This window comes from Mauremys reevesii, linkage group 13, assembly GCF_016161935.1.
Source record: "Mauremys reevesii isolate NIE-2019 linkage group 13, ASM1616193v1, whole genome shotgun sequence".
NCBI classification, from domain to species: domain Eukaryota; kingdom Metazoa; phylum Chordata; order Testudines; family Geoemydidae; genus Mauremys; species Mauremys reevesii.
This window is the reverse complement of record NC_052635.1, coordinates 11,336,252-11,352,547: the sequence shown is the minus strand read 5'-3', so window position 1 is coordinate 11,352,547 and position 16,296 is coordinate 11,336,252. Positions and strand designations below refer to the sequence as shown.

Here is a 16,296-nt window from a genome sequence, read left to right as displayed (position 1 = left end):
AATGATTCCCAATTATAATTCACATTTTTGTGATTAAAGTCTTCCTCCCGGCTGATTTGGCTCACAATTGTTTTCAGCTTTGCGAAACTGGCCCTATTAAGCACAGAGTATATATATATTAATGGTCTGGACTTCATTGTACTTACACATTTTAAATGTGATCAAGTCATGATCACATTACCTAGGCTAACACTAATCCTTAGTTCTGTGATCAGTTTCTCTTTATCTGGTAGGACAAGGTCTAATCTAGAATTACCCCCATTTTAGATGCAACAATTTTGAGTTAGGAAATTGTCCCCTATTTTATTTAGGAATTCCAAAGATATTTTAGTACTCTCTGCATGAGACCTCCATCACATTTTATTCAGGTTGATGTTCCCCACATGATTGTGCCATAGCATCACATTAGGAGCTCATGTTAACCCTTAGATCCTCCTCACATTCACCACTTTCCAGCACTCACATTCCCTAGATGGCTTTCAAAGTCTCCATCAAGATATTTGTATGAGTAGTAAAACCTCCATCAACACAAAAAAGGTGCAAAATCTTAACTCAATTTTAACTGAAATGGGAGTTTTGTGCCTTAATATTTTATATGCTTCCTTTCTTTTTGATTACTCCAAGTCCTTTTCCTTTGCAGGCAGCACCAAGTATGTGGAAGGAGATGGTCAATAGAACTACTGTGAGCGAGTTCCTTCTTCTGGGATTCTCTGACATCCGAGAGCAACAGATTTTATACTCCGTCGTGTTCCTACTCATTTATCTAGCAGCTGTGATAGGGAACCTTCTTATCATTGCAGTTGTAGCCCTCGATTGCCACCTTCGCACCCCCATGTATTTCTTCCTATTCAACCTATCCTTCCTAGACCTCTGCTACATCTCCGTCACCATCCCCAAGATGTTTGCCAACTCCCTAACCAACACCAGGTCCATTTCCTTCTTTGGATGCGTCACCCAAGTCTTTCTGGTTATTTCACTTGCAGCCACAGAATGTGCCTTTCTCTCCGTGATGGCATATGATCGCTATGCTGCCATCTGTTTTCCTCTGCATTACAGGATGATCATGAGCAGGGGCACCTGTGCCCAGATGGCAGCTGGTTCCTGGGTCAGTGGATTCCTGTATTCAATGCTTCACACAGGCAACACCTTTAGGTTGCCCTTCTGCCATTCCAATGTTGTTGACCAGTTCTTCTGTGATATCCCTCAGTTGCTCAAGCTATCCTGCTCTGACACATACCTCAACAAGGTTGTGGTGGTCCTCTTTGGGGTGTGCTTAGCACTGGGCTGTTTTGTGTTTATCATCGTGTCCTACATTCAGATATTTTCCACCGTGCTGAGGATCCCATCCATGCAGGGAAGGCGTAAAGCCTTCTCCACCTGCCTGCCACACCTTGTGGTCATTGGCTTATTCTTTGGCACTGGCAGCTTTGTGTATATGAGGCAAACCTCAATGTCTTCTTCCTTTTGGGACCTGTTGGCATCTGTGCTCTATGCTGTGCTGCCACCGTTATCAAATCCAATCATTTATAGCTTGAGGAATAAGGAGATAAGAGAGGCTCTGGGTAGGGTGATAGCCAGGAAATGTTTTTCCAAAGAGTGGAATGTCCATTTTTAGTTTGACTTGACTGGAATCTTGGGAAACCCTTATTCATGTGAGTGACACCATTGACTTTGGTGGAGTTTCTCCTGATTAACACATGTGTGAGTAGATGGACAATCTGCCCTGTGGTAGACTTAGAAAGGGATTTTCAAAGTCGTCAAAGGGAATTGGCCAACTATTGAAATTCCAACATTGATCCTAACTACTTCAGCTGTAGACTTGGATTCCAACTTCTGCTAAGCTTGGGTGGTGCATGGCTGTGGTGGGAGGGGTTGGTGTTTGGGACCAATCTCTTGCTGGCAAAAAATAAGCACATTTTAAAAGGCTGGTGAACCTTTGTGAGCTTTCTCTTGGGACCTTTGCCCTTGAGGGTATGTCCACACTGCAGCTAGGAGTGAGCCTTCCAGCCCACCTAGACAGACTTGAGCTAGCTGTGCTCAAGCTAGCCTGCTAAAGCAGCAGTGGAGACAGTGCAGCTCAAGCAGCAGCTAAGGCTCTCAAGCATTGTAATGCTCGGGTTGCCAGCCTGAGTCTCTGCAATGCACACACTCCTAGTTTTAGTGCGCTAGCTCAAGTGAAGCTAGTGTGAGTCTGTCTACAGAAGCTGGGAAGGTTACTCCCATCTGCAATGTAGACATGCTCAAGATACCCCAGCTATTAATGTGTGTGTCTCAGAAAGAAACCAGCATCTTTGTGGAAACAGTGTTCTGTTTTCCCAGCCCTACTCCCCTTTCTTTCTGACCCAATTTTGCCCTACTCCATCTGGTTTCCTTATGTTCCTTGTTAGGTGTCAAGGCTGGGAGTTCCAGATAGTGGAATGAGGGCAGAGGAAAAGAGAGTGATGGACCTTCTACACCCCAAACATTTACTGAGATTTTCAAAACTTCCCAAGTAGTAGAGCTGGTTGGAATTTATAGGTCAAAAATGGTCTGTTGACGAAAATGAATATTTTTGCAGAAGATTTCAATTTGAATCCAAATTTTCTGTTATTTATGAAAAACAAACAAACAAAAACACACACGAAAACTGAAAATAATAAATGAAGGACAAATCCACACCGTGTAGAGGTCAAGCATAGGAGTTTATTACACACAGTGCTGGTGGAGTGTCACCTTGCTTATTAGGCTCAGAGACACTGTCAGTTAATTGATTACAATAGAATACATAGATTTTCCATGGGCGGAGGAAAGTGATGGGGTAGGCAGTTCCACACCCTGGGATAGGTTTTGCAGCAAGACAAAATAGCACATTAGCCAATGGTTAACAGGTTACATAATGTCTCCACCCATAGTTTTAAGTTAGCAAGTTAACATTTAATTAATACTTTGATAAAAATGTTATCAAAAATGTTATTAGTATAAAACATATATGTTTAACTCTGATTTGGGGTCCATAGGAACGGAGCAACTCCTTTGATTGTCCAACAGGTACATTCCTAGGGGTTAAAGCAAAGAAACAGTGAGAGTATATGACAACACAGATTGTCTCCTTTATGTCTTAAGGCAGGCATTGGTCCCTGGGAAGGGAGGTGGAAGGATGCCATAGCTTATACTGATGTGCCAACTTTTCATAAACTCAAGGTTGGATCTGTGGGAAGAATGATTTCCTACAGAAGAAACACAATAGGAACAGGGACAAAATGATTTTTCAGTACTAATTTTAATATTTTAGTTAATGGTTTAATTTTTTGATTGATGTTTTCATTTTTCAATGATTACTTTTCATTTTTAAAGCATTTTTGTGTTTTAAAAATTATTATTTTTAACCAACATTTCAAAGATGTCAATGAAAAGAGATAAACGATAAGGCTGTCAAGCACTTTAAAAAAAATCATAATCGCGTATGTGTGTGTACTTAAAAATATAATAAATTGTAGTTTTAGATAAGAGCACACTTGCTTCTGATGATTGGTGATCTCCACCACAGATTTGAACCACAAATCTGCCAACAGTAGGTACAGACAATTCATGGTAGGCCAGCTGCCTGCTGGGAAAAAGTTCTTTCTTTTTCCTTCTTTCTCTCTCTCTTTTCAGCTCTGAGGGCGAGGTGCTTCCCCTTGAAGCGGGCCACCGCCTGATGGAGGATATGGCACCATTGGGGTCGGTTGGTGGCTTGCTCCTCCCAGCTTGTGATGACACTTGCTTCTATCAATCATTTATCAGATGGAATTGCCATGTTCCCATTGATTTATTCCTGACTGCCTGGAGTGAAACAATTAAGATACCACTGCTTTCAGTTCTAAAAACCCTGAGTAACAAATTTGGTGATCTGGTTGCCAGGAGTGGAGGAAAGAAAGGAGATGATTGATAAAATGTGTTTGTTTTTTTGGCATAGAGGAGGAGGACATGGAGCAGGGTTGCAAACTTGTAATTTTATGTGTTGTAGTCCCAAACTGATTTGTGGATATGGTCCACTACTGATTCAGGGCTCAAGCTAATAAGCCTGGTCCAGTCAGAAAATATGTCAGAAAGAAAAGGAACATTTGGAAAGTTAGAGATAGTGTTGGAAAACATGCTTGATTGATATTGTACAGAAGCATGGCAATGACTTTTGAAGTTTGGAGCCTTTATCAGACCTGGAGCATCCTTGCAGCTCTGTAAGCAATGGGAAACCTGGATTAGTGTGGGAATGTGGATGTCAAGTAACAGTTTTAGCTGAGTTGTCAAACAAGTCCCAGGATGAGACCCAGGCTGGTCACAGAGAACGTAAGAGACAGAGAGCTGTGCTCTCAGAAAGCAAAAGGGAATAGTGGCAGCAATCAGAGGCAGTCATAGCCTAGGAACCAACCACAACCAACAACAAAATTCTCCAACTGAAACTGTAGACTTTTCTCTATTCACGATCTATACAGTTTTGCTCCCAACCAACAATAGACTTCTCCCCTTTTAACTCTTAATAAGAATATTGTCCATCCATTGACCATAACATTCTCCCTCCTCCATCAACAAAATCTCTCTATAATTTTTCCTATCAACTCAGTCATTTCATACTCTCAATCCACCCCTCTGAGGATGGTTTGGGAGAATTGGTAGGCTATGGGACACATTCTGAATTTCAATAGACTCAGACTGTAGCATGGAAGACAATTCCACTATCAATGAAACACCACTTGTTTGCTCAGGTGCCTCATCAGATTATTCCAGTTACACTCGGGGGTGGGGGTCTGAATTACTAGTTGAGAGGAGAGATTCTGTACCATGATGGTTTCAATGAGGCCTAACATCTGGAGGTGTTACTGCTGTGTAGGAAGCAGTATGGACATTGGTATTTACTGAAATATACAGCATAACTTTACAACACTCAACTCTTGTGAGGCACATCTGTATTTATGTCTCCCAGAAGCTTGAGTGAGATCCTACCCACTGTCATTTGAGGTACCAAATGCAACAGTAAAAGAGACATTTGGTTGAATGACAATTTTACTTTTTAAATAAATATAATTGAGATGAGTTCAGGACCACTTTGTGGTTACAGTGCACGGATATTCCGCCAGTGCAGACATGAATGTGCAAGGAAACAGTGAAGTTGAAGCAATTGAGATGGGATTTTCAAAGTGGCCCAAAGGAGTTGGTTGCTGACCTCACACTGAAAATCATGTTTAATTACCATAGGCCCTGCTGAAAAGCTCATTCATGCCCTAGAAAACACTTAACCATGTATTCAACTTTACGCCTTCAATGGGCCTACTCATATGTTTAAAGTTAAGCACTTGCTTAAGTATCAGAGGGGTAGCCGTGTTAGTCTGGATCTGTAAAAGCAACAAAGAATCCTGTGGCACCTTATAGACTAACAGACGTTCTGCAGCATGAGCTTTCGTGGGTGAATACCCACTTCTTCAGACTTGCATCTGAAGAAGTGGGTATTCACCCACGAAAGCTCATGCTGCAGAACGTCTGTTAGTCTATAAGGTGCCACAGGATTCTTTGTTGCATTTGCTTAAGTGTTTTTCTGGATCTGTGCCTTAGTTCAAAACATTGAAAGGAGATAAGTTTTAGAGTCATAATCATGGAGTTTTTGGATAGGAATCTATGACCATTTAGACCAACTGACAATCTCCCATTCAGTTTTAAAAGGTCTGATTATAATTCTTCCGTGTATCCACCCAGGAAAGAGAAATTGAGCATGTTAAAATGTAACCAGTCAAAACAGCTCAAATGTCACACATTTAAAATCAGGATCTGCTTGTAAATGAGCTATCGAGCAAGCAATATTCAAATACATTATTTGGTGACTAATGCTGAATGAATATTTTAAGAAAATAATGATCTAGACAATGACAGTCATAAAAGAAAAAAGAAGAACAATAATTTTCATGGATTATCTATTTATCTAACCATGCTCCTGTCTCTAGCACTGTCTATTGCAGAGGTCCCCAAATTATGGGGCGAGGAACCTTTGTTGGGTCATAGCGGGGCACATGTCAACCTACAGGGGGGCAGGAATGGAGCACTAGCCAGACCCACTCCACTCCCAGTTCTGCTTTGGCCCCACCCCAGCTGTGGCCCCTTCTCCTGGACCCATGTCCATCCCACCCCCAGCCTCAGCCCCCGACCATGGCCTAGCCACAGCTCTGCATTTGGCCCTGGCCCTGATCTGGCTCCCAGCCTCAGCCCCTGGCCACAGCTCTGTTCCAGGTCCTGCTCCTGGCCCCAGACTTGCCCCACTCTGTGACCCCAGCCTTAATCCCCTGGCCCATTTCCTCATCAACCCCTCCCCCAGGAGAGGCAGCCCTGCTCCTGGCCCCAGCTTCTGGAGAGAGGGGTAAGAGGCGGGTGCGCCCCTGAAAACTTTGGGGACCACTGGACTATTGAATATGTAGTGTAAACAACTGTATATTCAAATAATAATGCCAAACTGAACAGGGAACTTCCACCTCTAAGCAGAGTGTCCAAACCACTGGCTGCTGGGTACTCTGATGTTGGTCCCTCAGTCTCTTCTGTTGAAGCTGTTCCATTGTGGGCAAACAATTAAAGAGACATTGGAGTATGGCCATGGGTTTCCCACTCTCTAGAAGAGGGCTCTAAAAACCAGACAACAGAGTCCTTCGATCTGTCACTCTCTGTCTACTCCAATGATTGTTTTTAAATATTTATCAACAGTAGAACAGCTTCAACAAGAGAGACTGACCATAGCGATAAATAAATAAATAAACAGTAGCCAAATCCTGTAATTCAAGGCACCTTTAGACATATTTGGATCCTTGTGTGGATGAAAGGCTATTAGCCAAATCCATCTGTCTTTGAAGGGAATGGCTAAATCCCAGTGGTCGTGGTTACAGTGCTAGCTGAACCTCTGACCCTTCTCTGGTCTCTTTGACTTCACCCATAAGGTCTTGGCCTTGTGCCTGCCCATCTCCTAGGCCTGAGTCACATGATTCGTCCCCTCTTAAATTTGTCCCAGGCAACATCCCCCTGTGCACTAATTGTGATTTCCCAGCAGATCAGACTGCCTTGGTCCATGCAGCTCTTCTGTCAGGAGCTCTGACCTGCAGTACGTAGAGTGACCAGACACCCTGCTCCAAATAAAATCTGATTTATTTACCACAGTAAGAACAAAGCAGAACATCAGAGAAAAGATTACATAAAAACCCCACATTTGTCTCACCAAAAAGTTCAATGGGATAAAATATTGTTCTCATTATTCAGGTTCAGATTGTCTTTAGGAAACATGGCAAAACTTTTCTGCTCAAACAAATGTTTCCCTCATATCAAGAATGATATTCATTTATATAAAAATAGTAAAAAGATGTTTATCCAAGGATCTAGGTGCCTGAAAATATCACTAACACAGTAAAATCTTGAAAACCTTTAAAATAATAATTTCTACAGAATCTCAGCCATCCACACTCCTAGAGAATCTCTTTTCCACCTTCCATAATTGTTAGAAGTAAAGCTTCACCTTTGACAGAGAACCTAATTAAAGAGGTGATCACATTGACACCTCCAATAGATGACAATAAGATACCACCATCTAATCAAACACACCTGACCCTCTCAAATTCCTCCCCGCCCCCAAATCTACAACAAATCAACTAGTTAATGAAAAAAACAACAGCAAAGAGAAAGAAAATCAAACAAACAAATAAAGCCTTTCAGACCCCAAGTAGATGTTTTATCCCAAAATAGGAGAAGAGAGAAAGTCCATGAATTCCAATGTGGACTTACTTCTGGCTACTGATTTTGTGGGTAATATGCTTAGATAGTGTGGTGATGATGGCCATGTAGATCCTTACATTAGAAAGATAGATTGTGATTTTATTTCTGCTGGGGTAAACACATGAAACAAAGAAATAAATCAACTAACCAACCAGTACAAAAAAACATGAAACAGAGACAATCCAGCAAACAAAACCTTTCAGATTTCAATCAAAAATTTTACCCCTAAAAAGAAGAGAGACAGCCTCCATGAAGTCCATCAGGGGCTTAACTATGGCTTCATATTTTATATTCAAAGTGCTTGGATAGTGTGGTGACTGTGGCAGTACAAATCCCTAAGATAGATAGATTCTGATATTTTTTCATTCTTGTGGAATTCAATTGACTTCAGTCGAGTAAGTGTGGATTTTTACTACTGCATAAACAGACTGCACGCGATGGCAACAGTGTTGTCAACAGTTGATTATATTTATAAAGAAATGTAGGATAAAACCACAGTCAAGGGAGACAGATAGTACTCTTATTATTGGTGAATAACCTCCACCCAGTCAGCTTCCTAATTGCATCTTTGATCTTCTTATTCCTCATGCTATAGATAATCGGATTCATCACTGGAGGCACCATGGAATAGAGAACAGCCACCAAGATATCCAACCCTGTTTTTGAGCTGGAGGTGGGCTTCAGATAGGCAAAGGAGGAAAAGGAAAGAAACATGGAAATGACAATGAGGTGGGGAAGGCAGGTGGAGAAAGCTTTATGCCGGCCCTGCTCAGAGGGGATTCTCAGCACTGTTTTGAAGATCTGAACATACGACGCAATTACGAAAACAAAGCAACCTAGGGCTACACGTGCACCAAATGCAATAACCCCAAATTCATTGAGGTATGAGTCAGAGCAGATGAGCTTGAGTAACTGAGGGATTTCACAAAAGAACTGGTCCACCACGTTGTCTCCACAAAAATTTAATGCGAATGTGTTCCCAGTGTGTAGTGTGGAGTAGAGAAGACCACTCATCCAGGCACTTGCAGCCATTTGGACACAAGCTCTCCTGTTCATCACTCTCTCATAGTGCAGGGGTTGGCAGATGGCAATGTATCGGTCGTACGCCATGATGGTCAGTAAGGCAAGATCTGATGAAAGAAGGAACATGAAGAGAAAGACTTGGACAATGCATCCAGAATAGGAAATCAATCTGGTGTTGCTTAGGGAATTAGCCATGGATTTGGGGACAGTGACAGAGATGGAGCCGAGGTCTAGGATGGACAAATTCATCAGGAAGAAGTACATGGGAGTATGAAGGTGGTGGTCAAGGGCTACAACCATGATGATGAGAAGATTACCAACCAGGGCTGCCAGGTAAACCACTAGAAATAGAACAAAGTGCAAAATCTGCAACTCCCAGATGTCAGAGAATCCCAGAAGAAGGAACTCAGTTACAGTGGTTCGGTTAGACATTTTCTTTCTCAGTACATTGGGTGATGGCTGTGGAGGGAAGGAGAAGGGCATTAGGGCAGGATTAGAGTGTCAGAAGATTGACCCTGACTTCCCTTTTTATAATATCTCATAATGTGACTGTCAAAGGAGCACAGAATTTGTCACTTCCATTCACTGTGGATGGTGAGTGCCCCTCACCACAGAGATTCAGAGCACTAATCAGGGGGTTGTCACATGAGTGTAAAGTGGCATAGCTCCCTTAAAGTCAATGGGGTTGCTTCAGGTTACACCATTAGAGGTTCCTGTTGAGGGTGCAGGCTCTGGGGTAGGGCTGGGGATGTGAGGTTTGGGGTGGAGGAGGCTGCTGCAGGCTGGAACTGAGGGATTTGGAGAGTGGGAGGGGGATTAGGGCTGGGGCACAGAGTTGGGGCATGGGGAGAGGCTCAGGAGTGCAGACTCTAAGCAGCACTTACCTCAAGTGGCTCCCGGAAACAGTGGCATGTCCCTTCCTCAGTTCCTATGCAGAGGCACGGCCAGGCATCTCTGAACACTGCCCCATCCCAGGCACCGCCCCTGCAGCTCCCATTGGAGCACTGGGGGTGGGCATTGGAGTGTGTAGGAGTGTGCCATGGCTTCCAGGCACCGCGTGGTGTGGCCCCTCACCCAGCACCCCAGCCGGAGTACCAGAGCAGGGCCAAGCCATGTGGTGTGACCCCTGACCCAGTGCCCTGCCTGGAGTGCTGGAGCGGCCCCCGTCTGGAGTACCAGAGTGGGGCTGCGCTGCATGGTGCAGCCCCAGAGTCAGTTCCCCAGCCATAGTGCCAGAGTGGAGCAAGTCCCAGACCCCGCTCCCTAGCAGGAGCTTGCCTTTGTCTTAAGGGATGGATGGTCTGTGTTTTATTATGTGCATGTTCTGTGTATTCCTTTACTATATTTGTGCTTAGCTGGCAGCAATGTTGTACAATCAATACAGTGCTAGACCAGGAGGTGTTCTGATGTCTTTGACCTAGAATATGTGCCTTCACACCCTACAACGGGTTTGTGCTCTGGTGGCTAATCCAAGCCCCTACCATTTCTACCCCTGATTATTCCATTTGTAGCATCCTAGCTTGAGCACAGCTAGTGCTTATCTGTCTACCTAAACTGGGAAGTATGCTCGCAGTTGCAGTACAGATGTGCCTATACTAAGCAGTGGTTCTGCAGAAAAGGACCTGGAGATTACAGCGGATGAGAAACTGGATATGAGTCAGCAGTGTGCCCTTGTTGCCAAGAAGGCTAACGGCATATTGGGCTGCATTAGTAGGAGCATTGCCAGCAGATCAAGGAAAGTGATTATTCCCCTCTATTTGGCACTAGTGAGGCCACATCTGAAGAATTGCATCCGGTTTTGGGCCCCCCACTACAGAAAAGATGTGGACAAATTGGAAAGAATCCAGTGGAGGGTAACAAAAATGAGCAGGTGGCTGGGGCACATGACTTACGAGGAAAGGCTGAGAGAACTGGGCTTGTTTAGTCTGCAGAAAAGAAGATTGAGGGGGGATTTGATAGCAGCCTTCAACTACCTGAAGGAGGGTTCCAAAGAGACTGGAGCTCAGCTGTTTTCAATGGTGGCACATGGCAGAACAAGAAGCAATGGTCTCAAGTTGCAGTGGTGGAGGTCTAGTTTGGATATCAGGAAACACTATTTCACTAGGAGGGTGATAAATCACTGGAATGGGTTCCCTAGGGAGGTGGTGGAACCTCCATCATTAGAGGTTTTCAAGACCCAGCTTGACAAAGACTTTGCTGGGATGATTTAGTTGGTGTTGGTCCTGCTGTAAGCAGGGGATTGGACTAGATGACTTCCTGAGGTCTCTTCCAACCCTGATCTATGATTAAAGGCCTTTGCCAGGGTGAAGAAGGAAAACTGAGAACCCCTTTCTGGAGAATAGATTCACTCTGAAAATTTTCAGTTTACAGCCATTTTTGCTTTAAAATGTTTGTTTCTCAGCAGCCAAAACACAAAAATTTGGGATTTTGGGGACTTCTATTAAAAGTCTGCATTTTTTGTGATAAAAAAATTCTGACAAGCTCTAGATATTTGATTAAATTGATAGCAAAAGTCTTAAAGAGTTCCAAAAATACTCCATATGTATCTATTTAAATTTGAGCTGTCTAATATCCTAACTCATTTAATTGAAAGCGCAAACTTACTGTGTTGATCTCTGTGGAATTTTTCCCAGCTTGTGATGAATTTGATCCTCCAGTGCTAGCAATCACTGGCCATTATCTATCAGTCTATCATGCCCCCATCACTGCATTATCCACCAGCTCTTTCACAGTCCCTTTCCTGGATTTCCTGAGTTGCTGGGTCTCTCTGCAGTTCCTAGCAGACAGGGATCCACTCCATAGATAGGTGCTCCCTGCTCCCCTCCTCGGGCAGGCTTGGTTGAGAGGCGAAGGACTAAATGGGATGAGGGACTGACACCCCTCCAAACCCTAGAGCTGATCCTGGCTTGTGCAGGCTTCCAACAGTGTCACAGACCAGGATGTCCTTGCTCGGAGGCTAAATAACAAAACCTGCTCTCCAGGGCAGGGATCTCAGCTCTGATCTCACCTCAGGAGCAAACCCACTGGTCACCATGCCCTATCTGACCATATCTCCACAGGGGGGAACAGCACCTGCCATGGATCTCACACAACAGCAGCATCCTTGCAAGGACCCTTGGCTAAAAAGAAGTCAGGGCTGATGCACAGAGGGTTTCCCAAGGCGTTTTCAGAATAAAATATATATTTAAAGCACAAATATGTGACCTACAATAGCTCAAAGCCCAGTGGCATCAGAGCCCCAGCTGGCCTGGAGCAGCCTGTTCCTTAATTAACTCCACATGATTACCTCTGGGGAACAGGGAAGTTTTTCTCCTGCATTGCTTCATCAGCTCTTGAGATGCAGCCACTAGAGGAACCCACAGCTCAGGCTGCCCTGGCTGTTTGAAGTTGGTCACTAAGAAGCTGCCAGAGACAAGCACTTAAAACTGAGGGCCAAGTCCGGAGCTGATGTAAATTGCTATAGTTCCATTGACTATCAGGGTCGCTAGGCTTTTTTATGCGAACTGGGCAGCTGGACCTTTGATTTCAAAGGAGCTACAGCTGATGTACACAAGCTTGGGGTCTGAACCTTTGATTTCAATGGAGTTACCTTGATTTACACCAGCTGGGTATCTGACCACATTGACTCTAATGGAGCTATAACAACTCATAAAACTGGGGAGCTGGCCCATTGACTTCCATGGAGCTACGGTCAATTTACACCAGCTGTGTGAACTCCTCAAGCTCTGTAATAGTCTTTACCAAGGAGTCACATACGGTCCCCTTGGGCGTTCCAGTTTATCTTGCCACACAGGCAAATGGACTATATGATATGAGGTCACTGTACACCTAAAATCACAACAATAGTCAGGTTACTCCCAGTCAGTTGTACTCAGATCTCAAACCAAAGACAGTGCCTGTAGCCAATCCTGTACAATTTATTAACTAAGGAAATAAATGAGTTATTTACAAGGTTAAAACAAGAAACACACACACACACAAATAAATTAGTTTTAGGTTTTAAAGGGTCATATAAACTTCTATAATAGGCAGCTCTATATATCCTTTATGGCTGACCCGTGCCAAGCACTATGGGGATCTCTTGCTAATGTTTAGGAATCTTTTCTGCTCAGAGTCCACTTAGCATAAAGATCCCAGTTTCTTCTTGTTAGGGATTTTTATCCCCTTCACCCCAGAATCCAGGCTGAAGGGATGAGTTCATGCACAGGCCTCTCCTTCCTGGAGAGAGAGAGGAATGTAACCAAAAAAGTCTCTGTCCTTTGGTGCTGCACAATGACTCATTTGCCTTCAGTGGACCATCTTATGTGCACAATGAACACTTTACCTTAGCTAATTATTTTTTTTCTGTTTGGGTTGTTACACAATTACAAAATTATAAATTGTTGCACAATTATAATGCAATCACTTTATACCACGGGATACAGGATTAATATATGCAGCATCCTACCAGCATTCTGTAAAGTTTAAACACTAAACACATTCCTATAACAATAATCTCTCTTTTAACTATACTAACCCACAGGCAAGCCAGACTGGTTTCCAGCTCTGGATTTGTCAGCTTTCAGTGAGGCCCCGGGACTGTGGCATGATCTGGCACCTAGTCTTCCAGTGTCATAGTAGCATTACAACAGACAGAGATAGAGCTGACATGCTTTTCATTCCCCTCTTGGGTTAGGCATGGGAGCCATGCAGAGCTTGTTTGTTTATGTACATAGGAATGTCCTTTGTATCCTCCTGAGAGATCTTAATGAAACTTTTATGGAGATTCTCTGCAATCCTCTCCTGAAGATTTTTTGGAACAGGCCTTATCTCTTTCCCCTTGGTAGGATGTTTTCTTATGCAACTCCACAGTGAGTTCAGTTGGTATCATTGTAGTAAACAGGCTAGCCGCATATGGCCCTGGGTGGCTTTGGCTCATTAGCAGCAGCTGTGTTCTCTCTTCCTTTGTAACCATCAGGTATGAGATATCAGCTAAAATTAACACCCACCATGGAAAATAGTGCCAGTGCTCCGTGCCATCGTCCTTGTACTCATACCCATGGAAATAGGAGCTGGAATTGTTTCATGCAACCAATATTCCTTTCCCCTGCTTCACCCCCAGTGGGCCTTACTCACCTGGACTGGGGATAGAGAGCAGTGCTGTGCAGAGGTGCTCCAAAGCTGGCTAGCCAGTAAGCATGTCTTATAAAAAGTTTTGATGGGAATAAGGAAAGAGAGTTTTCCCTTTCCACTGTGACTGTAAATCCAGTGGCATATCTGTGTTTTTATCAGAAGTTGCTGCTTTTGTGGTCTTGAGATGGGCCTCCTCCATACACACAGAATATCTGACCCTGAGGAGGAGGAGAAAGAAGAGGACTAAGGGGGACATAATCATCAAGATCTTGTAAACCAGTGCTGCATCAGAGAGTGAGCAAAGGGTCTGGAGGGCTGACATGGCAGACAGCATGGAGAAGGAAAAAGTGGACAGGAGAAAGGCCCAGAACTATTAGCAGGATGTGAAGAGGAAGATGCCAAAGGACTTAAAGGGTCTTCTCAGGCAGAAAACCCCAAATCTACAAGACCCTGGTTGAACTACAGGTTCAAAATCCTAGACTCCCCAGGCTTTGCAGTCCTTGGAGAACTCCAGGGTTGCTGCTCCCTATGTGCTCTCTCCCCCAAAAGCATTCCACACAGCATCTGTCAGGGATCCTTCCCCACTATGAACTCTGGGGTACAGATGTGGGGACCCGCATGAAAGACCCTCTAAGCTTATGTTTACCAGCTTAGGTTAAAAACTTTCCCAAGGCACAAATTCCACCTTGTCTTGAACAGTATGCTGCCACCACCAAGTGATTTAGACAAAGAATCAGGGAAAGAATCACTTGTAGTCCTATTCCCCCAAAATATTCCCGAAGCCCTGCACCCTCTTTCCTGGGGAAGGCTTGGGAATAACATCCTCACCAACTGGTACAGGTGAACACAGACCCAAACCCTTGTATCTTAAGATCAATGAAAAATCAATTGGGTTCTTAAAAGAAAAATTTTAATTAAAGAAAAGGTAAAAGAATCACCTCTGTAAAATCAGGATGGCAAGTACTTTACACAATAACAAAAGATTTAAAAACATAGAGAATTTCCCCTCTAGGCAAAACTTTAAAGTTACAAAAACAGGGATAAACCTCTCTCTTAGCACAGGGAAAATTCACAAGCTAAAACAAAAGATAACCTAACACATTTATTTGCTATTACTTACTATTTCTGCAATATTAGATGCTTAGCTTAGATATGGCTTAGGTAGATGTATTTTCCCTGCCCTGGTTCCTTGTTGACTCTGGGAGACACAGACAAAAAACCTTCCTCCACAGTTTTGAAAATATCTTCTCTCCTTATTGCTCCTTTTGGTCAGGTGCCACCCAGGTTACCTGAGCTTCTTAACCCTTTACAGGTAAAAGAGGAATTAACCCTTTACAGTGTAAAGAGGGATTTTATGTTACCTTTAGCTGTATGTTTATGACATGCCCTCCAAATCATAGACGGTGCTGGACAGTCTGCTCCACACTGGCTGTGATTTCTTCCTGGAGCTCTAGGAGAAAACAGAATTAATAAGACACCTGCAATTCTAGATATACTACTGATTATGTAAAAACTAACAATATTTTCCACATTTCAAGGATGATTTAAACCAGTTGATTCTGGGAAATTTTCATGAGAGAGTGCATCAGCCACTTTGTTAGAAGCTCGTGAAATGTGTTGTATTTCAAAATCAAAATCTTGGAGAGATAAACTCCACCGAAGAAGTTTTTTGTTATTGTCCTTGAAGGTATGAAGCCACTTCAGCGCAGCATGGTCAGTTTGCAGGTGGAAATGCCGTCCCCAAACATATGGGCACAGCTTCTCCAGCACATATACAATGGCATAACATTCCTTTTCACTGATTGACCAGTGGCTTTCCCTCTGAGAGAGTTTTTTTGCTGAGAAACACGACAGGATGGAATTCTTGATCTGGTCCCTCCTGCATTAAAACTGTTCCCACACCATGCCTGGGCGCATCTGTGGTTACTAGAAATGGTTTGTCAAAGTCTGGGGCCCTTAACACAGGGTCAGACATGAGTGTCGCCTTAAGCTGGTTAAAGGCCTTCTGACACTCATCAGTCCACTGAACTGCATTTGGCTGTTTCTTTTTGGTTAGATCTGTCAGTGGGTGGCGATTTGGTTGTAGTGTGGTACAAATCACCTGTAATATCCGGCCAAGTCTAAGAAGGATTGGACCTGTTTCTTTGACTTTAGGACCAGCCATTTTTGAATAGCATCCACTTTGGCCTTTAGGGGGTTGATAGCTCCTTCACCCACCTGGTATCCAAGGTAAGTCACTCTGTTTAGGCATATTTGACACTTTTTTGCCTTAACAGTTAGTCCTGCCTCCCTTATGCACTCGAAGACTTTTTGCAGATGTTCCAGGTGTTCTGTCCATGAATCAGAAAAGATGGCCACATCTTCAAGATAGGCTATGGCAGATTCTTCCAATCCCAGTAGGAGACC

General features: G+C 43.6%; 2 protein-coding genes across 2 annotated transcripts; one reads left to right on the top strand and one right to left on the bottom strand.

Moving 5' to 3' along the window:
* Positions 1 to 664: 664 nt before the first annotated feature.
* Positions 665 to 1,615, top strand: LOC120380000 (olfactory receptor 14A16-like). The gene has a single exon (XM_039497508.1). The coding sequence runs from the start codon at positions 665 to 667 to the stop codon at positions 1,613 to 1,615; it is 951 nt and encodes a 316-aa protein (XP_039353442.1).
* A 6,638-nt stretch (positions 1,616 to 8,253) lies between these two features.
* On the bottom strand, positions 8,254 to 9,210 carry LOC120379999 (olfactory receptor 14A16-like). Its single transcript, XM_039497507.1, has one exon. It carries the CDS (start codon positions 9,208 to 9,210, stop codon positions 8,254 to 8,256), a length of 957 nt encoding a protein of 318 aa, XP_039353441.1.
* Positions 9,211 to 16,296: the final 7,086 nt, after the last annotated feature.